We start from the raw sequence: 25940 nt of genomic DNA, 5'->3' as shown, positions 1-25940 counted from the left end.
TGTTTTTTCCTATCTTGCCTTTCAAATTGCCAATTCCTTCCTCTGTTTCATCCAACCTACTCTTTATTCTTTCCAGTGTTGTCTTCATTTCAGATATTGTATTCTTCATTTCTGACTGTTCTTTTTTATGGTTTCTATGTCCTTTTTCATGCTGTTGAACATCCTTTTACACATTGCTTTGAACTCTATATCTAGTAAATTGCTTGCCTCCATTTCATTTAGCTCTTTTTCTGGAAGTTTTTCCTGTTCTTTCATTTGGGACATGTTTTTTGTCTCCCCATTTTGGCTGCTTATTTGTGTTTGTTTCTATGTATTAAATATCTGCCATGACTCCTAGTCTTGGTGGAGTGGCCTTATGTAGTAGGTATCCTTTGGGTTGCAGCAGTGCAATCTCCTTGATCATCTGTGCTGGGTGCTCTAGGAATATCCCTTGTGTAGGTTATGTGGGCCCTCCTCTTATAATTGAGTCTCAATTGCTATTGACCCAAGCAGCAAATCTGAAAGGAGATCTCAGCAGGCACCAGACTCTGCTGAAGTGAATTCTGCTTCATATGGTCAGCACTTACACAGCAGCTCATAGGCTGTGGTTGGAGTAGTGCCTCACTGTCAGCCAGCCTGAGGGTCGATACCACACAGGAATGGGCCAATAGCAATCAAGACTTAATTGAGCTATCATCTGTTAAGTGTGTATACATTTTGGAAGGACACGCTATATTTCAACTTTCAGAGTCTCAGGCTCTACATCTGTATAACAGGAAAACTGTACTAACTCACAGTAGTCTTCTGAGAACAACTTCAGATATTTGAAAATTCTATGCCAATGAAAGCAATATACGCCATCAATCATAAGATGTTTTCAGATAATTTCAGGGGGAAAAAAACTTAAAGAATTTTTCTGTTTGAGTCTAAATCTTCAGATACTGTGGTGATGTAGACAGTAATACAAATTTCTTGTTTAGGTTGCATTGCAACGAGAATATACCAATTATATGATATAATTGGATCTAACTGCATTCTCCCTGGAGTTTTGGAAAGTTTTTAATTCTCCATGTTTACAGTCTTAACTTTAGTTTGCTCCAAATATTGGACCCCTCCCTGGCTCACCCCAAAAAGAATTTAAAATGCTGTGCTGTGCTAATGGCTGGTCTTTTGGAGGAAGTTTCTGGAGCTCAAAATCTAGAGAAACACTCAGATAACCACAAAGGCCCCAAGAATCGATGGATTATCTTTCTTTTTTTCCTCCTGAGGCTGAACTAGAAACTCTGGGCCTGAGAGTCAGAACATTTTAAATAAACTCATCTATCGGTTTTACCTGAGGAATAAGCTGGTAAGTGCAAATTGGAAGAAAATAATTACAGCACCCAGCTTACTGTCTAAATATCATTAATATCCCTGTACTTTGTCCCACAGATTACTGCATAAAATAAAAAGCATTTCTTAAAGTTGTAAAGCAAGACAGCCATCAAGGAAGAAGACTGGTCTCAAGTTAAGGAAAGGAAACCATTCCTCGGGTCAGAGGTAGAGAAATGCCATCATATTCCATCTTCTCTTGTAAACATTGTTTTTTTCAAATTTTGGGTAAGATATAAATTCTATATACTTTAACTGGATATATCTAATTTTCTCATCTGTCAAGTTTTGTTAATTTAGTGTCATAAAGCTTTGCATTATATTTTAGAACATTGCTGGGTGATTTTCACAACAAAGCTCTCAGGTAGGAATTGGCATGATCTAAAGAAGAGAAAAAAGGAGGTCCCAACTCTGAGTTTCAAACCCAGGTACTCTGAAATAAAATTTAGTGCCTTTGCCACACCTGCCTCTTCAAAAACATTTATCGTTGACCCAAGGGTTGTATTGTGCCTCTCTTCCACTCCCCCAGCAGATAGGATGAGGGCATTTGATATATCCACTTGGTGCTCTTAGAGACATCATTGCAAAACAGGTGTGCTATCTCTTATCTCTTCAGCAGCCAAGCAATTTGAACACTATATTATTGGACCCATAATCTACTGAAATATTAACTCTGTCCCAAATGTGTGACACTGCAATGTAATTATTTGACCATACTCAGCAGTTGCTATGACCACCACATTTTAAAAAAGACTTTAAAAATAGCTGAGATATTATATCACCTGCATAGTTATTCAAAATTAACTGTTGAGTTCAAAATAATTAAAACAAGAAGAGGCTGGATCTTAATCATGGGGGTCGATTCATCCTAGGTCACAAATGCTACTAAGAAGCAGAGGGCCTCGCTTTACAGAGACACAGAACAGCCAGGGGGAGCAGTCACTGAATTCCTCTGCTCAGTCCACGCTTTCTTTCTATGCAAGTCCTGGGTGCCACCTCCTCATCAGAAGGGGGGAAACGGCCAAATCAAGAGGGTTACTTATATGAAGAGCATATTTAGTGGATTCAACCTAATAGAGTACCAGATTCATCTATCTCTCCATTACACATAACCTTTTCAATGGGACCAGAAGATGAAATCTGTTGGAAGAGCTCTGCCTCTCATTAACTCTGAGAACTTCCTTCTGTTCTTGTTACTGACCAACAACTTTATGACTGACTTTTTCCCCTTTAACTAGATACAAAACGTTAATTTTTTAAAATGTCTGGTTTAATTAAGCTTTAACTCATTTTTAAGTGTCTTCATTTTTCCCCCCTCCAATCCATTATGTACTGTTTTTTGGTGTCAGAAGTCAATTTTCCTTTTTTTTTTTACATTTATGATAGTCCCTTCTATTGCACTACATTTCTTTTTTGTTAATCCTGCCCCTATGGATATGTTTTTCATTGATTTTTTTTTTTTTTTTTTTTAGAAAGGGAGGGAGGGAGAGAGAGAAACAATGATTGGTTGCCTCCCATATGTGCCCCAAACCCGCAACCTTTTGGTACATGGGACAACACTCTAACCAACTGAGCCACACTGGCCAGGGTTGACCTACACTTCTGGTCAGAGCTCCTTCGTTGGTATATGCCTTATATTGCTCTCTCTGATTTTTATGTGTACTTTTTTGTTTCCATTTAAGCTTAGACTTGAGTTCACGCTCACCTCTGTATTTTATTTTATATTCTTCTACACATTATTTTCCTCACTCCTTAAAAAGCCTCTTATTATGGTCCCATGATGACTGATTCCACTAACATTCCCTCCCCAACCTATAATTGTGCTTGCTTTGTTCCTAAAAATGTGTGTTCCCCTGTAAAATATGTATTTTAAATTTATATATAAATTTTATTGTGCTATAAATCACAATATTGATTCCTTCTTAAAACACTTTTTTGGGGATTTATTTATGTTGCTGTACAAACATCCAGTTCATTTGCTTCTCACTCCTGCAAACTGGTCCATAATGCATGCTCCCATGCAGCAGAACCATTTCTGAGCATGGACATCCGGGTTGCCTCCAACCACTTTTTGCCACAAACAATGCAATGCTGAGCATCCTTATGCTTATTCCCCTTATAGTCCTGCGCAAGAACTTATTTAGGACATATTCTCATGACTGGAATCACTGGGACCTACCCAACTCTAATACAGCCAGAGAGTTTTCCAACATACCACTGTATGCTCCCACAGAATTCTACCTCCCCACATGCTTGCCAACATTTGGTATCATCTACTTTTCTAGTAAAAATGAATGATATCTCATGACTGTTTCTTGAACATTTAATGAGCATTTTCCAGATTTTCTAAGTGTGAGAATCTCTCCATATACTTTCTTGTTAGCCATTTAGAAAAACCCTTCTGTGACTGACTGATTTCTATCTTTTGACTAACTTTCTATTGGCTTAAAGCTTTATGTTTTATAAGGTTTTTTCCTCCACCATAAGTTCATAATATTTTCTATAGTCTTTTATTAATTTTATATTTTATTTTTCTTTACATGTAAATTGTTAATCCATCTCGTTTCCACCCTTATGTATGGTAATCTAAGAATCTAATTTTATCTTTTTAAATTTATCACGTATAAAAGCATTTTCCTAAGATTATCTACTAAGCTGCTACTTCCCCATTGCTTTGGGGTGACAGTTTTATGATATGTCATTCCCTTACAAACATGTGTCTATATCTGAGATCTCTTTCCTTTTCCATTAGACTATTTAAATGTCCCTACACCATTATCTAATATTTTTATTACTGTGGTTTCACAGTGTGTTTCAAATATGAATGTTCACCTTATAAATTTAATTGTGCAAGTTATGTACTTTTATTATTTCATATAAATTTTAGAATGAGCACTCACATTCCTCAAAATAAATCCAGCTAAAATTTTGAATGTACTTAATTGAATGTATAGACGAATTTTGGGGGGAGGAATGGCAGCTTATATTTTTATACCATTTATTAACATGTTTACCTTTTCAATGACTCATAGTCTATTTGGCTGCTTATTATAATTTTAAATGATTTCTGTAGATATTTTGTGCATACTTTAAGATAAAACCCAGGTGCTCCATATTTTAAGTTTTATTATATTAATTTCCATTATGTTTGCCAATCATTTATTGCTAACATAAAGAGAATTGTTGATTTTTTTCCATTGACCTTACATCCAGAGGTCTTACTAATTTCTTCTCATTAGGTCTTATAAATTTTTTAGTCTCCTTTTATTGCTACTTCTGCCATTTCTTATCTTATGATTTTGAACAGGACCACCAAGTCTATGTTAAATAGTAGCTGTAAGAACGGGAATCCTATTACAGATCTTAATATATAACTATCAGAGTTATTATGAAATAGTAATTTGCTACTGGTTTTTGGTATATAGTATATAGTTTCCTTTTAAGATTAGGAACTTACCTTCTTTTTCTGAACTTCAAATAGTTTATATAAAAATTATGAATTGACCTTCACCAAATTTATTTCCACTTTATCTCGTAAAATAATTACTTTTTATTTTCTTTAGTCTACTCATGTTATGATTTACTGGTGATGTTTACCAAATGTTTAAGAAAGGCTAATAAGAATAATCCACATGCATATAATTATAGCTCTTACTTCCTTGGATTGATTGTCATGAATAAAAGCATTTAGAAATGAATCTGAAATAGAGTAAGCAATACATATATTACTACTTCATTTGATAATAAAATTATTAAAATGCAGATTATTAATATTACTTACTGCATTGGCTTTCAAACTATGCCCCTTGAAAACCAAACTGAGAGAGGAAGAGTGAATACAATACTAAAAGATCGTGCTTTTTTCCTTCCCTCCAAAGCAGTGTAACTTTAACCGGAAAATTTCTCCTTTTTACATTGTTTTATACATTATGCTTCTGTTTAAATTTTATTTGCTAAAAAAATAATGGCTGCATGCCACTGGTTTAATTAAATGTATATATTTTTAATAAAAAGCACTGTTATTGAGTGGATCCCTAAGTGACAGTTCTTGCACAAAGTGAAAATAAACAAGTTAGGTGGAGCATACAACACACAACATGACACCTCTCTACTCATGATTAAATTCACTTTGTAAATACTTTCAATTCATTTCTATTAAAAAAACACATTCATTTGAACACAAAGTTCCTCATCAAATTGAGGTAGATACTGGAGCAATATAAATATATGTCCTTTCAATAAGTTTACTGTCCTCAATGAGACTACATGCTTATGTGTAATGACTACTTATGCCACCAGCACACCATACTGAGCTCTAGAAAGAGACTCGACCACCCAGGACTGCATTATGACTTTGATGGGCCTTTATGTGCCCTTTCTTCCATGCAATATTATATATTATATCTGCATTGGCATAAATATACCAATACTACGTATTAAAACTTAAAAAATTATTGTTTTATTCAGACATTAAAAGAAGTCAAAACATTTTCAGTCTCCTAGCAGTATGGTAGGCCTCTGTGCCTAGTGGATAAGTGAGCCTTGCAGCCATGGGTGGAATGTTCAAAGACATACATGATTCTGTCAAGTAATATGAATTATTGAGATCAACTGAGAATAACATGTTATCTGCCAACTAATTTTCATCTCCAGTGGCAAACAGGCAAGAGAGAGGAGGAGGGTACTCTGGCAGAAGGGGGAACATGCCCCAAATCCAATATGTCATCTGCAACAAGCTCGGTGGTGGAAACGGGTCCCATGTTTCCAAATATTACAGTTTATTTAAAGATAAGCTAAAAATACAGATTTTTTTATACCATATCTCCTGCTTTTACCACGTTGACCTCTAATTTAAATTTAAAGCATAGTGCAGGAAGCACTGCCATACAAGGCGCATGTGTCTGCTGCCCCCAAGCTATGGGCCACTGATTTGCAGGAAATGCATTAAGAGGCAGAACTGGTAGAAATGACAGTGAACTGGTTTGGGATCCAAACGTCCCATAATCAAACCCTCTTAACCCTGAGAAAATCAGATTAGGATTCCTGCTCTAGTGGTGTGGGTTTGCAGTAAGAAATTTGTCCTGGAGTTATATGGTTGCATCCAAATACAGGATTACAGTGACATAGAACATGATTGTTAAAGGAGGAGCTCTTACCCACACTGTTTTAACAAATTTCTACTCTATCATCCACAGAGTGATAGCTGTTGGAGAAAGGGTCTGTGGAATATGGAAAGGACCAATGATTCCATGTTGACAGAGTTTGTCCTGGTTGGACTTTCAGCCCACCCAAAGCTCCAGTCAGTCTTCTTTGTGCTAGTTTTGTGGATGTACCTGATGGTCCTGCTGGGAAATGGAGTTCTCATCTCAGTAATCATCTATGATTCTCGCCTGCACAGCCCCATGTATTTCTTCCTCTGCAATCTCTCCTTCCTGGACATTTGCTACACGAGCTCCTCTGTCCCACTAATTCTCGACAGCTTTCTGACAGTAAGGAAACGTGTCTCCTTCTCTGGGTGCATGGTGCAGATGTTCCTCTCCTTTGCCATGGGTGCCACAGAGTGTGTGCTCCTGGGCATGATGGCACTTGACCGCTATGTGGCCATCTGCTACCCACTGAGATACCCTGTCATCATGAGCAAAGGCACCTATGTGCTCATGGCAGCTGGGTCCTGGGTCTCTGGGCTCATGGATTCAGTGGTGCAGACATCTCTTGCAATGCAATTACCATTCTGCACTAACAATGTCATTCACCATTTTGTCTGCGAAATTCTGGCTATCCTAAAACTGGCCTGTGCCAATATTTCAATCAATGTGATCAGCATGGCAGGGTCAAATCTGGTTGTTCTGGTTATCCCATTGCTAGTCATTTCCATTTCTTACATTTTTATAGTGGCCACTATTCTGAGGATCCCTTCCGCTGAAGGAAAACGTAAGGCCTTCTCCACCTGCTCAGCCCACCTGACAGTGGTGATTATATTCTATGGAACCATTTTTTTCATGTATTCAAAGCCCAAGTCTAAAAGGTCCGCTGGTACAGATAATCAAGACATCACTGAGGCTCTCATCTCCCTCTTCTATGGAGTGATGACTCCCATGCTCAATCCTCTCATCTACAGTCTGCGGAACAAGGACGTGAAGGCTGCTGTGAAGAAGATGCTGGGCAGGAAAAGCTTCTCTGTGGGATATGGGTGAATACTGATTTACACTACCGGGCCCCCATCTGAAGCTGCTGCAGACACAAAGTCCAAAGAGAGAAAATTCCATGGGAAAACAAATTCACTATGTCATTCAAAACCACATGACAAAAATATTTTGGGCCCTGGCCAGGTAGCTCAGTTGGTTAGATCATCTCCAGTACACCAAGGTTGTGGGTTCCATCCCCGGTCAGGGCACATACAAGAGTCAATCAATGAATGCATAAATAAGTAAAACAACAAATCAGTGTCTCTCTCTCTCTCCCTCTCTCCCGCCTTCCCTTTCTCTCTCTCAAATCAGTTTTTTAAAAAGCAGATTAAAAAATAATAAAATAAAAATATTTTGTTTGTTGTTGTTACTATTAGTTTTTGTTCTAACTGCAGAAATAAAACATACCTGTGGTTTTAGAAAATATTATTATGGAAATGCAAAATGTTGAAAATCGAAGCCCCAGCAAAATGTAATCATTCTTAAACCTTCAGAAAATAATAAAGGCAAAAGGTGTTCTACAAAGGAATTTGTGAACTAAAATAAGTACATTATTAGTTAATTATTCGAAGTGCTTATTAATCAGCACATGATATATGCTCATTTTAAATTTGTTCGTTTATTTACTATTTGTGTCCACCACACATATAAGCTGTCTGAGAGCGGGAACTTGTCTGTTTATTACCCTATAACATCCCAAAGGCCTAGAATAGAACATGGCATACAATAAAAGCTCAATGAATATTTTTCAATAAATAAATGAATCACATAATCTATAAAACTAGAAATGTACATATGTCATATCTGAGGTAACAAAGATTATTCAAAAAGAAATTTGATCCAATGTAACAGTAGCTAAATAAACTATATTGGCATTTTGTCACATGAACTCCCTTAAAGTTAAAATATTATGTTTTATTTTTTTATGTGACGTTTATTATAATGTAGAAGAACAGGTTTTATTTGCCAGTTACCATAACTTTTCTGGATTTGATACGTAACTAAGATAGCTGAAAGAGTCCCTGAGTAATTGCACTCCAAGTTTTAACCTAACAAAATAGAGGTGACATGGTAGTGGAGACTCCTCTTGGACTCTGAGGAGAGACCAGGTTGTAATGAAGCTTCTTCCCTACTCTGCACTGAATCACACAGCTCCTAAGCAGCAGGAGAACTAGACAGAACTGGAAACTGATGAAAACTGCAAGGAGAGGATTAGGCGTCGCAAGAGTTAGTGAAATGAAGAGCTGCAGGGCTTTGGGTGTTGGGGGGATAAGACAAAGATGACGCAAAACTGAGATGATCCTTATTGCTGAGGAGTGCAGCCCTGTGGGGCAATGCCAACCTCAGGAATGGGAGCCCCACTGCCATGCAAGGAACCGAGTCAGATCTAGCCCTTAGAGGAGCCTATGAGAGTTTAAATTCAGAGCCCAAATCTAAAGTAAAAGACTAGAACTACTTCTAAATTGTAAAAATAAGTCCATAATATCTTCCTTTCTTGTTAGAAGGTAATTATTGTTTCTTCATAAGATTAAATAAGTTAATTCATGCATAGGACTGAAAAGTGCCGAAAACATACTAAATGTCCAATAAACACTGACTGTTTTATTATTATGAGTGTTGGGTGTATTTTAATGGGTCATAAAGCTTTGAGTAGGCACAAGATTTTCATCCTTTCATTTTATGGAGTAATTTTGATGCTATTACACTATTGTCTCTGAGCTTCAAGTCTATTTTCCTATGCTCTGCTTTGTGAATTGGGACTGGCACACTGAAAACCACACCTCTCCTCTGCTGCCCAGTCTCTGTCAAATTCTCCCCAGAGACTTGATAGAGAGGGAATGGGAGGCAGGGTGTATGAAGACAAGGGACCTCCCTACGTGTTCCTTGCCCGTCAGCATCAGGCCAGCTGTGGTGCTTCCTCATGACAATGGCAGCTCCTTTGCTGCCTCCAGTATTGGTTTCAGTTCTCCTTCCTTCTTTTCTATAACCCAGAAGCCAGAAGCTACCAGTGCCACCTCCTCAGAGGTTTGAATGTGTTTCTCAGCTTTTACTTGTGATAAATGAATAGCCCTGCCAAGTCTTTAGTCTGTCTTGAGGATCTTTAAAAGCAATAAAATATGCAATTTTCTGCTTGAGAAATGTAGTGAATCAGCTAGAGTGTAAGCAATAGATTTGGTTAGGCTGTCATTTTCATACACAGCTAAATAACAGATGTGCGTGGGCAAGATATTTGTGTTTCTTCTGCAGTTGCTTTCTTGTGTCTAAAATGTAGATGATGAAAGCCACTTTAGTGTACTCTAAAATAACATAATAATCATATGAAAGAAAACACTGAATAGTTATACCAGACCCTGAAATACGTGCAAGAAGGGACAAACTTAGGACCTTGACAGAAAACAGTGCTTTCTCTCACTAATGCATGCCTAGCACTTGCCTAAGTTCTATTCCTAGCACATAGTATGCTAGCTCTATAAATCTGTTAAATTGGTGCATAAGTAAGTAAATAATGATTGAAAAAAACTTCAGAAGAGCACATGTAGTTTCCAAAATAATTTATCGAGATCATATTATTAGATCCTCATGATAACTGTTTAAGTAGCTAATATTTCCCCAACTTTAGAAAACAAAAAACCTAGTTCCAAAAATATAGAAACATCTGAAGTCACAAACAAGATATCAGAAGTCTTTAATGTGAACAAAACAACTGACAAGTTTAATAACCGTACTACTAGGGAATACATGTTCTTACATGCACAAAAGTTGGTATTTTGTGAGGCTGAAGGCAAGAATCCGGAAATTTTAGAGAGAGGAAGGGGGAAATAGAGGAGGGAGGGGGGAGAGATTTATGTGACTGGTTGCCTCCCGCTCACGCCCCAACCAGGAATCAAACCCATCACCTTTTCAAGTACAAGATGACACTCAGCTAACTAAGCAACACTGGCCAGGGCAAGAATCAGCACATTTCAAAGTAATCATATTAAACAGTCTCTATTCTTCCTATTAAATTAAAAGCAATTAATTTAAAAAAACTCCACAGCCTGAGAGAACACTTCTAAGTGACTGAGTAGCCATGATCTTAAAAAATATCTAGCAATTCCTATGGCAAGTACTCCAATAAATCAGAATGAACGCCTTCCACAGTAATGTATTCCAGCTAGATTTCAGTTCTGCTTTATAGATCAGAGAAAAAAATCACAAACAAAAAACTTAAAACACCAGACCTGAGCTTGGACCCACCAGTATCACAATCCTGGTTGTTTGTAGTTAGTAGCCATGCTGAGTGGTTGATGGCTGTGACACAGTCTTTGTAAAAGATGTTTTCAATATCAACCCTGGTGGTTTTTTGAGAGAAATTTTCATTTTAGATTTTTATAGGAAACAGCATCTTAAAGAAGAGAGAATGAAGGAAACAAAGTGAAAAGACAATGGTAAGAAACTATAGAATCTGAATGTGAAGTCAGTACGCAAGGCATTGTGCTATATATTTACATCTTATTTCTTATTAAACCTTCACAATAATGTTGAAAAGTACACCTCCTTGCTCTTAACTTATAGATGAAGAGACTAAGACTCATGGGAGCTAAGGTCATGCAGGTTCTAAGCACTCTTTACAGCACTCTTCTCACTCTGGAAAAAGGGTCTTAGTTTGGAAAGTCAAAGAGCCAAAGGAACAGAGAGAGTTCAGCTATAACCACCTTTGCTCTGGTAATAGTGGGTGACCAGGGAGATGTAGTGTAGCCATTATATGAAATGAAAATTTAAACACTAATGATAGATATTTAATTTGATGCTATAGGTGGTATGATTTTTGATGCAAATATTATAGGTAGTATCTCTTCAGTATATGAGAAAAGCAGAGCAAGTGTTACCAACTGCACTCTATGTTTTAGGGAAGAAAGAAGTAGAACCATTAAAAGGAGAAACAAGTTGCAAGAGATAGAAAGAGAGACACGGATATGTAGAGTCACTGAGATCGCAAAAGGGAGAGCCTCAAGAAGCTTAAAAGGGAATATCCTAACTCTAAGGCAGGAAATTGAAGATATGAACATTGGTGATATCAGAGACATTAAAGTGGAGAGGAGGGACTATGGCACAGTTGGTTCAGGAATGCCTGCAGGGTAGGCTGGAGAGTCGCCAGTTGTAAGGCCAAAGTTGTCATAGGATCAGTAGGACCATAAACAAAAATAAAAGACAATAAATTTACTGAGTCCAGATAGAAAATTCTCATGACTATCTCTGGACAACACCCATGAGGTTTCCAGAGAAATGGAAAAAGAAAGGAAAAGCCCTCTTCCCTGTTGCAGATTAATAAAAATTAAGTAAACACTTCAGTGACTGTTTTATGTAGCTCAGGGAAGGAAACACATTAAACATCACTTAAGTTGCAGATACATTTAATCTTTATAAGACCCTGAAGATATACATGATTTTATACAATAAGGGATGTGGAGTCCAAAAGAGTTACACAAATTGCCCTGGGTCACAAAGCTAGGAAGTGGCATAGTAGAGACTGGAGTACAATTAAACAGACTCCAAAATTCATACATTTCCCAACACCACATCATATATTTCATTTTTTTTGACTGCTAAAAGACCTTCCTATCCATCTCTTTAGCAAATAGACAATAATTTTCAGTTCTAGGTGACCTCTGATCATGTAAAACACAATGGTTCCAAAGAGGCCAATCGGCCTAGGAAGACATCATTTCTTTTCTACTTGTTATCTCATAACCTGGTAATCTCCTCCCACAGGAGTATAAAACACAGTCTGATATTTTACACCTAAGCAGAGAACTACATCTCAGAGGACATCATTAAAAGTTGACTGACCTACTTCTCTCTGCTATCAAAGTACAAATAGGTTACACAGGGATGGGATCCCATGTGCTTGCAAAAGTCTGAAGTCAAGCTTGTTAAAGTTAACTTGTAACTTTTTAACAATAACGCTCCCCTTCACAAGTTTTCTGGAGGGAATCTGGGGATGTTCCTGGGAGAGTCAATTCTCCTCCTTAGTTACAAATAAACACAAAAGAAAAGAATGTATGAGATCACAACAAAATTCTAAAAGTGGAGTTATTTTATTCTGTGAAGAGAAAGCAGTCCTCTATGCACTTGTCATCACCATGTCATTCATAAAATGTAATCAGTCAGGGAAAATAAGACATAGTCTAAAGAAAACATTGCATAGAGAGCAGTGATAAACTGGTGGGAAAGGGAATAATACAGCACATGCATTTTGTTTAGTCAAATAGAATTAAAGAGATTAGCCACAGTCCTCACCACTACCTATTGCTTTAGATTCAACTTATTTTACCCAACAAGTTGTGAAGCTGTTTGAGTTTGTGATTCCCAGAAGACATAAAATCATGTGGATAGTCAGTCCATTTTTATTCTGGGAAATCAATTGAGGGCCCATATAATTAATGTTATGATTTTAAAAAATCATTACAGTTGTTTGGAAATAGAATGAGCTAACTTTTAAAGTAGAGTTCTTTTTTCTCCAATATTCATCTAAATCTAGACAACATGGGTCAAGATACTATAAAGGAGAATCCTGAGTAGGGTTCTTCTGCCTAGAATAAGGTTCAATCAGTATTAAGATTTTTTTTTCTAACTTTGAATTTAAATAACCTAGAGTGTCATTTAAATATGGTACAAGTCAAGTGCTTAGCTCAGGGCCAGTAAGGCGATAAATGAAAAGCAAACAAAAATGGTAAACAAATAGTCACGCTAATTAGCACACATTTGTAATGCACATCAATTTAGAATCACTGTGAAATAATCATGACCCTCAAAGAGCAATCTGTTCTATTAGGGTTCTTTTGGAAGACAGCAAACAAATTATTTGCTTATCTGCATCTAGATATGTGAACATTTATTACAGAAAATTTAATGTATGGATGCCAAGGTTTCTAACAGTAGCTATATGATCAGATATCTATGAGATGACTCATGGAGAATATATTTGTACTGATTATAACACAAATGTGAGTAAGGGCACTAGGGTTGATCAAACAAACCACTTTATCTTTTGTTGGAGATTTTTTTATGATTGCTCAAATTTGCAATGTAATTTTAGAGGACTCAGATTTGAAATATGTCTCGAATAAATATGTCACTCATCACAACTAAAAATGTATCTGTCCCTTTGGCATCTGGTAGCACTGGACACAGACCTGTGCGGTGAGAAGGGAATCAGGCCATACTGACCTGCCAGCTGCTGTGTTCCTGTCATACCTCACAAGCCTCACAGAGCTCCAGGAAAATAGGATGAGCTCCCTTAGCCCTGGCTGCAAATGAAACCCCAAAGATGAGCATGGGAGTGACAGCCCCATCCTTGAAAGTATGAGCTGTGCTCCTTCCAAATATTTTCTACTGTGTTTTATAGGAACCTGAGAAACATATGGAAGTCAGAATGCAGCATATTCTCTCATTTTGAGAAAAAAGTTACTATCTAGAAGATAGTCCTCACAAGATATCAGGTGGCAGCCATTTCCCAGTTTACTATAAATGTGAAAGGGGCCCTAACAAGAGATGATACTCAAAAAAAGATTTAAAAGTAAGGCACTGGCAGCAACAGATCATAACGGAAACACAGCTGGAATGACATATTAGGCTGTAGGCAGAGTGGTGGTGGTTTGATTGGTATCATGTGTTAAGATGATCCGTCACGCTGCTGTCTGAAGAATATACAGAAGGAAGGCGAGAGCGAGAGCTGAGAGGCCGGGGGGAGCTGTTACAGAAATGCCACGTTAAGCAGAAGCTCGCGACTTGTCGGAGCTGTACGTTACTCAGCTTTGTGTCTCCCACAGCTTTTGGGTCCACCAACATGCCTGCTGAGTTAAACTGACTTGAATACATTTATCAAGAAAAATGAGCCTCTTCTAATTTAGATGGAATTATCTTAAATGACTTGCCAAGGCTTTGTGTAATCAAATTCAGCAAGTTACATAATTTTGTCTCATACAAGCAGTCAGTATTTTCCCCAACTCATTAAGGAATAGATTATATTCTTTGGTGGCAGTGATTCATTTTGATAACTCTTGATACCCTTTCTATTGATTTTTATAGCTTCATACTGAAGCAGAATGATTATGTTTGTTTTATTTACCAAAAGGACCTAAAAGTGATTATTTATAATATCAACAGTAAGCAAACTATACTCAGACTCACTGATTTGTAATTAAATATAATAATGTTAACCATCTTTTATGGAGTGCCTGTCAAATACCAAGGACCGTGATAAGAGCTCTTTATCACATATCAACCTTGTCAGCAATCTGTGAATACTTGAAAAGCTGTCACAAAAAAGAGTATATACTTATTTTTTGTTGTTCGAAAGGGAAAGATGAGTTGTATACAGAGTTACATATATAAAGAATGTTCTAACAATGAGAATTGTCCCCAAATAACCTGTGTGGCTTCATAAAGTGCCCTAACCATCTCTGGCTTTGGGGGCAGTACTAAGATGAATGTCAACCATACTTAGATGTGTTTCTGTCATCTCATAAGGGTTATAACTAGATTAATTTAAAGATGATTTCTAGTTCTAGGTCCAATAATTTAGGATTTGACTATTTTACTGATGTAATTGTACGAGTATGCATTTAATTATCTTTATCTCCACTTTCATACGGATGACGCAAAAAAATATCAAGTCATAGAAGGAAATTCCATTCATATTTTTAGGGATCATATGAAAATCTTACCTCAATGAAAATTAAAATAACCTGTCAAAAATAAGGAGGAAGTCAAGTTGGAAAAGTATTTGCCCAAAAAAAATAGAACAAAGTTTTAATCTATGAAGAGTTTATGCAAAGTAAACGGGAAACTATCAAACTATCAAGAGATAGTTAAACAAAGGACGTGGATAGACAATAAAAGAGAAAGTATAAGTACAAATAAACATGGAGGAAATGTTTAAACTGATTAATAATCATACAAATGAAACACTAAAACAAAGTAATGTTGTATACAAATAGAAAAGAATAAACACCTTCTCTGCTTCTAGAAAGATACGAAAGATTGGGCAAATACTTTGGTAACAATGTTAAGTATTAGTTTTAGAAAAATTATTTTGCATGAGTATTAAGAATGATCTCAGTTCACAACCTTTCATTCTATAGTCTTATCTTGAGAGATTTAACTTATTTCCAGTAGAAGTTAAGCAGATTAGATAGTCTGATACATAGATGTCAGTGGTCATTTTATCAAAATCTCAAAAAATTAGAAACACATTAAAATATCCAATAATATTAAAATTGTAGGCTAGATTTATAGCAATTCCACTTAATGAAATATTTTTCAAATATTAAAAATAAATATTATAAAGACTATGAAAAATCAAACCAAAAATTGATACAAAGTTATACATACTAATTGAATTTTATCTACACAGTGATTAAACTGGTATAAAGAAAAATTGTGTGTTTTGTAAAATTAACAAAATTATGAAAGATCAAAAGAGTTTAAAGAGGTGGAATGACTTATTTAGGATTTGGGGGAACTGGCATAGTATTATTTGTGGTATAAAAAGAAACAAACTCCTGAAAGACAAATACTATGTGTTCTAGATCACTTATATGTGGACTCTACAAAAGCTGAATTTCTAGAAACAGAGAGTAGACTGGTGGTTTCCAGGGGCTGGAGGAGGGGGAAATGAGTGATGGTGGTCATCTGGTACAGACTTCAGTTGTAAGATTAATAAATTCTGGAGACCTACTGGACAGCATGGTGACTACAGTTAACAATATGTATCGCATACTAGAAAGTTGCTACAAGAGTAGATTTTAAACGTTCTCACCACACACAAAAAAGGCAACTATATGAGATGATGTATATGTTAACTAATCTTATTGTGGCAATCATTTTGCAGTATGTACATACATCAAATCATCATGTTGTACACCTTAAACTTATAAAATGTAATACAAATTGTATCTCAATAAAGCTGGGGGGGGGGGTAAATTCTTAGAAAAGATGAACTTTTCTGAGAACTTTTGTACATATTCTGATTCCAGGCCCAATTTATGTTGAAGCCACAAATATACAGACATATTCAATGAATACGCCAAGAAATATATGGAAGATTTTTCTTTTTTTTTAAATATATCTTTAATAATTTCAGAGTGAGGAAAGGAGAAGGAGAGACAGAGATAGAAACATCAATGATGAGAGAGTCATTGATCGAGCCCGCAACCCGGGCATGTGCCCTGACCGGGAATCGAACCCTGATCGCCTGGATCCTAGGTTGACGCTCAACCACTGAGCCACGCCCGGCCAGGCTGGAAGATTTTTTTTTAAGTCAAGATAATTGGGTCTTTGGAACGTGCAGAAGTCGAGACGTTGTCTCTAGGGGATCCTAAGTTTCTGACTCACAACCTTAGAGACTGAGGAAATTTGTAAAAACAAGTGCTCAACTGACTTCCAAAAGAAGCTGAGTCTCTCTCAAGTCAGTGTCAACTTTAGGGCAAATCATGTGAAACTAGAACTGCATCCACAACTTTTATTTTTAATATATTTTATTTCCTTGATACCCTCTTAAGAAGATTGCTTAACCATGGCTATTCTTTTCCATATATATATTTGGAGGGGGGGGGGAGCAACCATCTTTAAAATTGAGAATTTTCTGCTCTCATCTGAAAATTGCAAATTAAATTCAAATTTCTGGGTATTTTTTTCTATTAATTAATAGAGTGGATGGTGTGGATGACTTTAAAACCAAGTCACAAGGTAAGATAGAGAGGTTTTTATTAAAATTATTTCAAAAGAAAAACACCATATCGATAAATATAAAGATTTCTGAGTTCAGGTGATCCCAGCTGGTAGAATTTTGAAAATATGTATATATATATATATGTAAAGGGAAACAATTACAAAAACCAAGGCATCATCTCCAAGACCAGAATATTGCTTGAATTTTCTTAAACCCCAAAATAGTTCATGGAAGAGATTAGTGAGGAAAAGTAAGTTGCTTGCAACCTTAATGGACCTTATAAATAATAAGCCAATGACTACAATATTCAAGTATCCAATTCACTAAAGCCTTAAATAAAAATTATGTGCAGCAAGAGCCCATGATGATTTACATAATATTCACACATAAACTACGCTCAATAAGAGTCTGAGGAAACATGTAGTTAAAGGTGTTTATGGTAAAAATAGAATTAGAAACAAAAACTATGTAATGGAGGGCAGAAGTAATCACAACTGTAAATCTGAATCCCCTGTGGCCAAGGCAAAAGAAAAAATATTTAAAACATTTGAGTTTTAATTTATTACAAATCAAATTCCATCACCCTCCCTGAACCTTAATTTTCTCCACACGAGACATGAAAGGAATTTGGGGTGTGTTTTTCATTTGAATTCATTATTGTGAACAGGTGTCTTCATAAGTGGAAGACAATGTCTCAATGTTTTCAAAAGAGGTAAATATAGTTTGTGTGTATAATTACCATATGGATCCTGAATGAAAGTGAAGAGTTTTAAAACTCTATAATTTGAGAGTTGGCAAATCCATGAACCTTTGTGCAGTATTAGCAATGGCCTAATTGATCTTTTTAGAAGAGTTGGAGAAGATAACAGGATTATTTCCAATAGTGAGAATTTAGAGTGCAGATGGTATTGTGTTTTTCACTGAAAAATCTTAGTACTTTAAAAATTAGATCTTTAAGTAGCTAAGTCAATAAAACAAAGCAAAAGAAAACCCATAGAAAGTTAGCAGTCCTTCTAGAAAGTCAGAGTTTGACTTCTCGCTTGGATTTAAAAAAAAATCTCAAACTTTCCTAGGTCTATTACAACAGTGACACAGTGCCTGGATGAAATCCCAAAGCTTTAAACCAGAGAGTGGCAATTTCTTACAAAAGATGAGGGGTTGGGAGAGAGGGATTAGAGAGTGGCTAGAATCCAGGCCAGTTCAGCCTTTGCAAAGAAGAATTTCATCTTCTAGGGTCACTTCTATCCTAGGAATCGATGGTCTGCAATATCTTTTTATAACATATGATTAAGTCAGGAACTCAAGTTATCTTGGTGTACCTCCCAAAAACAATAAACACTGTTACCTGGAGGACTCTGAGGGTAGGGATTATAAATGCACTAGGTCCACCAGACACAGTGGGTTCCTGTCGATAACTGGACACCAGTACAACTCAAGCTCATTGCGTAGTCTCTAGATACCTAAGACAATCAGGGTATTACTTATATTGTTTTAACATCTCTTGTGAGTTAATCTTCCTAACATAATTGGATACCTGCTTCAGTGTTTTTCTCTTTTTTATTATATTTTTACTTTATGTACATCTATTTTAGAAATGTGGGGAATTAAGAAAAGCAGAAAAGAGATCTCTAAGATAACCAGTCATGTTTCGGATATTTCTTTCCAGTCTTTCTATCCTGTCTAGGTGATCTTGGATGAGGTTTTGGTTTTGCAAACAATATATAAACATTCTATTAGCTGATTAACATGTCTCATCATTATAAACTGGAGTTTTCATAGAAAGCAGCATATTATATATGTTGGCAAATGACTATCACAGAGAGAATTGGCAAATCCCATATCAGAAACACAGCCGTTGTTTGAAAACATTAAGTAGAAACGAATCCATTAGATCAATATTTTTTCCTCTAGGGATATTTTTAAAGCTAGGTAGAATACCTTGATGACAAGGTGTTTTCACAAGTATGTTCTTTAATTTATTCACTATAAAGAAGGTCATCTACTAATATCCATTCTTTAAATTTTTTTTTCAAATTAAAGTCATTTGCTCCATGCTTTATGGTACACAATTCAGATGCTTGAGCTAACCTCGAATCCTGTTTTGGAAAAACATTGACCCTAATTACAAAGTCAACAAATGGGAGAGGAATGACTTTTATATGGGGGGCAATAAAAGGCAGGCTCTTCTGTGTGCAATTTGGTTGCTTATATATCTAAAACCTGAAGAACACAAAATGTATTGCTACACACTTACACAGACGTCTCACCTGCATCTCTCACAAAATGTTCAGTTCTGCATTGTCTACTACCCAATTCAATTCTACAAATAATTCAAGCACCAGTGGCACTCTGCAAAGGTTTTGGAGAGAGATGGTCCAAAAGGCCTGAATGTTCTCATGAGTTCTGCAGAAAAGCAGCAGCAGCATCTGGGAACATATTAGTGGATGCAGATCTTAGAAGCCACTTCAGACCCACCGATTCAGAACCTTTTACAAGGATTTTCTGTGTGATTCACCTGTCACTGAACTTTGGAAGCACTCCACTAGACAGGCAGTTCTCTGCCTCAACTGCACATTAGAATCATCTACAGAGCACTATTTCAGAATATGCCTGATTCTCACTCCTTAGACAACATGCATAATTTGGGGACAGCAATTAGCATGTAGTTAAAAAAGAGGGGACAAGGTGAATAAAAGAATGCAGATTTGAATGAAAAGTATGGCCTATATACATTTCACTTACTATGTTTTATATATATTTTACCTCTATGAATTTTATTTTCCTTAGAGGATTATAGTGACAATAAAATAAGTAGAACGTGTGAACATATTTGTAAATTATAAAACCCTAAACCAATGGTATTGTTAATGATTGGCATGGTATAAAATCAAATGAATAGGTATTTTTAACAAGTTAAGCATGCTCTTCCCGAAATAATATCAAAGTGGGGCCTATGGGTCCACTGAATGAGAAATAACAGATGTTTGTTCAGAATGCAGACAGTCCTTCCCTACCTCAGAACTTGTGCATTACAGCCTCAAGAATGGAATACAGAATCCTGTATTCTTAGTAAGCTGCCGACATAATTATTACATGTCTTTAATCCCCTGCCTTCAAAGCTAGGAGAGGAACTCAAAAAGCTAAACTCGCAGCTGTTACCCCCGTTCCAGCTAGTGCTGATACACTTGTTGCCCCGCCTACAATGATCTCTTACTTCGCATGTTAATACTGTCCAGACTCATTAAATTAACATGCAGCTTTCCCTTCTGGACTACTCCAGGTATAAACGAGTGGGATGGAAAGGACCAACTGGACAGAGATCGAGTTCATTCTGCAGGGGCTTTCTGAGTGCCCAAGAGCTGAAAAACTCCTTTTTGGAACGTGCTTGGTGACGTACCTGCTGACTCTCCTGGGGAACGGCACCTTGGTCACCCTGACTGCCCTGGCTCCCCACCTCCACATGCCCATGTACTTTTTCCTTGGTAATCTCTCCTTCCTAGACATTCATTAGACATCTTCTTTTATCCCCTCAATGTTCATACACTTCCTATCCAAGAAAAAACCATCTCCTTTACTAGATGTGTTGTGCAGATGTCTGTCTCCTAAGTATGGGGTCCACAGAGTGTGTGTTCCTTGCGGTGATGGCATGTGATCAGTTCATGGCCATCTGCAACCCTCTGAGATACCCCATCATCATGAGCAAGGCGCTTGGTATTCAGATGGCTGCTCTCGCCTGGGGACTGGGCTTTTTCAACTCATTGACGGAAACTCTTCTTGCAATACAGTTGCCGTTTTGTGAAAAAAAACATGTCATTAATCATTTTGTTTGTGAAATATTGGCCTTTGTCAGGCTGGCTTGCACGGATATTTCCATGAATGAGATTACTATAATGTTGGGTGATGTAATATTTTTGTTTTCTCCATTACTGTTGATTTTTATCTCCTACAGTCTCATCCCTTCTACTGTACTGAGAATCAATTCCACAGAAGGAAGGAAAAAGGCCTTCTCCACCTGCTCAGCCCACGTCACAGTGGTGACTGTGTTTTATGGGACAATTCTCTTCATGTATATGAAGCCGAAGTCCAAAGACGCTGCTTTTAACAACCTGATTGCCCTGCTCTATGGAGTAGTCACACCCATGCTCAACCCTACCATCTGCAGCCTGAGGACACGGAGGGGCACGGAGCTATGAGAAAACTGCTGGCTAGACACTGGTTCCAGAGGAAAGGGTGAGGAACTGACATCTTTGAGCTCATGCACAAAATAAGATCACACATTGGAGGCAAAGGTTTTTAGTTAAATGCAACAACAGAAATAAAAGCTATATGTAGATTCACAGAGTGTAGGAGTTGGAAATAGATTTCAATATAATAATCAACTTTATCCTTTTATGAAAATGACAAAAATGGAGGGAAAACTGGCCTAAGAAGTGAGATTAAACTTTTAAAAACAAGAAAAAAATTGAAAGTAAGCTTTCCCAAGAATATCCAGAACGTATGTCTACTTAACAAGTGAAAGGTATTTTTCATTCCTCTTTTGCAGAGAACCATTTGAATTCATGGTTTTGTTTGCTTATCATTGGTTTTTGCTTTACCCAGGGATTGATCTGGCCCCAACCTAGTTTTTCAGGTACATTTCCCTCCTCTTTCTTTACCTATCCATGTTTCTCCCATCCCCTTTGCACATTCTGTGTTTCATTCACTATGTAGTTATACAATTATATTACATTCTTTCACAGCTAAAGTCAATAGCATATGCCATTTTCTTCTCATTATCACATTTCTCTTTGCATGGTGACATCCTAGCCACCTCATTAAAGGCAATACATGTGTTATACTTTCTGCAAATCCTTCCCAAATTTACCCAGAGTTAGCTATTCCCCCCTCTGTGCTGCTGTGAACCGTATCTCAGTTATAGCAATTTTCCTTTTATACTATAATCATTTGTTAGCTTCTAAAATCTCCCTAAGGGCAGAATTCACTGTTCTCTTTATGAAGTCCAATGTCAAATTAATTAAAAACAGTAGGCAATAATTAACTGTTGAACTAATTAACTAATTAAAAATTGAAAAGGAGAGTAAAATGTAGTCCAAGTACTTGATATAATACGGCGAGATAAGAAATCCTGAATTTATGTATTATTTCATTTATCAAATGACAAATCCAAAAACTAATTTTAAAGACAGATAAAAGATTGAATAAAATATACTGAAGAGGTCATTTGAGCTGGAGAAGAAAAAATCGTATCAGTGTATAGTATTTTCTAATAAGCAATTGCTAAGGAAGACTACATCAACTGTAGAAATCCTTAAAGAATACTGACAATTTCATCTTCAGAAGCAATAGTCTCATTTTAAATATTTTCTTTTAAAAAATCCCCTTGAAATTGCTAGTGAATAATAATATATAGGGGTTTTTGTATAATATATCATATTATATATTTCTATGATATATAGTTGAGCTGTCTAGTACAGTGTGGTAGCCTGAGCTGGGATAAAGAGAACATCTATGCTCAAGGGCCACCTGGCAAAGGTTTTAGTAACCCAGCAGTGTTCAGGAGGGCATCAGTGCTAATTCTGCCCAGCATGATGCTTTGGAGCCTGACAGGGTAAGTGAAATGTCAATGTGGAAGGGAGGTCCCGTGCAAGTTGTCAGAAGCCAAGCAGAATTAAGACGATGTCCACACAGGGAATGGCACAGCTCAGGCTGACGGAGCCCAAGCAGAATGAAAGGGGCCCATATCTTTATGGGGTATGGATGCCAGCACCTGGTTGAGGATCACATCTGCAAAGGAAGGCTACCGAGCAGAAGATATTAGAACACAAGTAGGGTAAGGAAAATGTTGACCTGCCAGAGGAAGGAGTGGGGCAGGTGGCCCAGAATAAGTTGTCAGAGCCTGAATGGGTGAGAAGGGCATCCATAGGCTGATGATCCAGATCATGGGTGTCCAAGGCTGACAGGAGTGTAAGGGAAATCCCTGAATAATGACCTATGTGGTGTGGAAAGGGCACACCTGAGCATGGGAAAATGGCCAAGTGTGTCAGAATTGATTAGTTTAAAGTAGGCATCCTTAATCTGGGACAGACTTGCCTAAAGTGTTAGATCACTGAACTTGTCGGTACTTGGTTGAAGACTCAAGGGGCATCCCCTTAGATCTCTAGAACTTTTTCTCTATAGCTTCCTCCTCTCTGGTATTTTGTTCTTGAAAACTAGCTGCCTTGTCCTCCCTGGATTCTCAACTCCATCCCCTAAACTCAGGAGGACTCCCCATGGGTTCCCTTTCCCTATATTACTATCTAAAAACTCATTCAAGAAAGTAAGCTGGGGAAATTATAAGGCTCACTTAATCTGTTTCTCATCTCTCAGGGCTCATTGTCCTCTGTTGCTTGATGTCCAATACCTTAAGTTTCGTTTTGCATGTATTTTTTCTGTTTAATTTTTATTGTTACAGAGAGAAAGGTAAATCTGGTCCCTGTTACAATCAAAGAACTCAGGATTGAATGCCTACTGCATCTTGGTCAGAAGCAGAAACCTAAATTCTCACCACTTATCTGCCCCCCCCCCCCGCCAAATTTGGGGAAATGCACAATTCCAGTGTGCATGCCTATGGAGTAAAGCTGCAAAAGAGAAACAGTTAGAGATATCTTGGGGTATTTTATGCTTATATCCCCAAGTACTGCCATAGTGATAGGCCTAGCCTTGTAATGCACTAATAGATATTGCTCAATATATTTGAAATCACAGGTAAATTCAAACTAATTGAAGCTAGTGTCTAGTCAGAAGAAGAAAAAAATCAAAAACTGATTGTATCAAAATGATAAGCCCATCACCCCTATTTCATAGGAGAGGATATTAGACTTGGATGTTTAAGAAATTGCCTAAGATCACTCAGCTTGTATAGAAAAACTAAATTAGAATTCTTTACTCCAGATCCCAAGTGCACAGTTTTTCCCCTATACCACAGCTCTGACCAATTACAGGAAAACATAGCCAACCACTTTATAGACATTTGTCCTAAATGTCTCCCTAGAGAACATAATCCACACCTAGGGCTCAATTTTCATCTCTGGACTTCCCAATGTGTAGCTTTAGTCCTGATTTCTCTTCTGGACTTCCCTAACCTCGTCGCCTAGAAGTCTGACCATCAGTGCATAGTCAACCAGTCAACCAACTGACATTCTTATCTTTATGAACTGATCAGCTTTAAGCTTCTCCTCTCACCCCATCAATGGCTACATCCGAGTTCTTTACTTAGATCAGTGGGCTCATCTTTGATGAGTGTCCCTATCTGAGAAACCCTCAAATCCAATCCTACAACCCTGTAATTCCCATAGCCACCCTACCATTTTTCATCCCATTGTTTTCCAAGTCTTCATTGCCGCTCTGGGCACTGTTGCAATGGTCCTCTAACTCATCCTTAACCAGTCCTCCATACTGTCACAAAACCGGTCTTTCTAACCTAAGAGCTTAACACGATCACATCAGAAGAGTGCAAGAAAATCTTCACTGACTTTCCATTTTCTACAAAGACCAATATGCAAGATTCTTGACTATCTGCCCTCAAACCATTTCACCTTCATCTCTTACATGAATGCTAATAGACTTGAAAGTTCTCTCCTTTCCCTTGCCTTTGATAACAAAAATCAGAAGCAACTGGTTACTGGTTTTGAATTTATTTTCTCATTTTGATTGTCACAAACAACCTCAGGATATAGACACTGCTGTGTCCATCTTCCAAATTAAGTAACCAAAGCACAGAGAGATCAATTCAGTTTTCCAAGGTCACACAGCTAGGAAGGGGAAGCATAGGCATTCAATCCTGAGTTGTTTGGTTGTAAAATCCCAGTTTTCCATAATACCACATCACTACTCCTGCTGCAGCAGTTACTAAATTGACAGGTATTGACATTATAAATGAGAAAGAGATTTTTTCCACAATTTTTACATCATCAACAGGAGTATGTAGATCATTAGGTAGAATAATATGCTTTGTGGTTTTAACTGAGAATCAGGTTATCATATATCTTATTTTATTGTGCTAATGAGGATTCAGTGGAATGAATGATGAACAGGATTTTAAAAATTAATATCCATTCTCATGTGAACATTCCTTTCTACTTTGTTCACAAACTTTTTTTTTGTTAAAATATATCTTTATTGATTTCAGAGAGAGGAAGGGAAAAGGAGAGAGAGAAACAGAAACATCATTGATGAGCGAGTCATTGATCGGCTGCCTCCTGCATGCCCCCAACTAGGGATCGAGCCCGCAACCCAGGCATGTGCCCTGACCAGGAATCGAACTGAAATCTGGATCCTAGGTCAACACTCAACCGCTGAGCCATGCCCGGCTGGGCAATAAAAATATATTAAAAAAAAAAAAAAAAGAAATAGAGGTTTATGAGGCTTGGATACTTTCTACCTACTCATTCTTAGATCACAGTCAGCCTGCCCTATGCAGGCAGTGAAGGTGAAATCTCTGAGGGTACCATGAGTGAATATGACTAGTTGGAATTACTAAGCTTTAAGTCACATCACTGTGTTAGCTGTTGCTTACATTTCCTGCCACTCTCCTTTCTGTTATCTCCACTCTCTCACCCTTCATTACTCTTCCAATGACCATAGGTCATTGCTTCCAAGGATTATCATTGGATAACGGTTGGTCAGTCCATTGACCCCAATCTATCTACCTG

The 25940-nt window shown here is 37.2% G+C and overlaps 1 protein-coding gene and 1 pseudogene across 2 annotated transcripts; both read left to right on the top strand.

Moving 5' to 3' along the window:
• Positions 1-6578: 6578 nt before the first annotated feature.
• On the top strand, positions 6579-7544 carry LOC308564060 (olfactory receptor 13C8; the record flags this gene model as incomplete). Its single annotated transcript, XM_081151765.1, has 1 exon — positions 6579-7544. The coding sequence occupies one exon, from the start codon at positions 6579-6581 to the stop codon at positions 7542-7544; it is 966 nt and encodes a 321-aa protein (XP_081007891.1).
• Positions 7545-20545: 13001 nt separating this feature from the next.
• LOC308564331 (olfactory receptor 13C9-like) lies at positions 20546-21484 on the top strand (annotated as a pseudogene). Its single transcript has one exon. The product of its transcript is annotated as an olfactory receptor 13C9-like (transcript).
• Positions 21485-25940: the final 4456 nt, after the last annotated feature.

Source organism: Miniopterus schreibersii (assembly GCF_964146895.1).
Source record: "Miniopterus schreibersii genome assembly, chromosome: 11".
In the NCBI taxonomy this organism is placed as follows: domain Eukaryota; kingdom Metazoa; phylum Chordata; class Mammalia; order Chiroptera; family Miniopteridae; genus Miniopterus; species Miniopterus schreibersii.
This window is presented reverse-complemented; position numbering and strand designations above follow the sequence as displayed.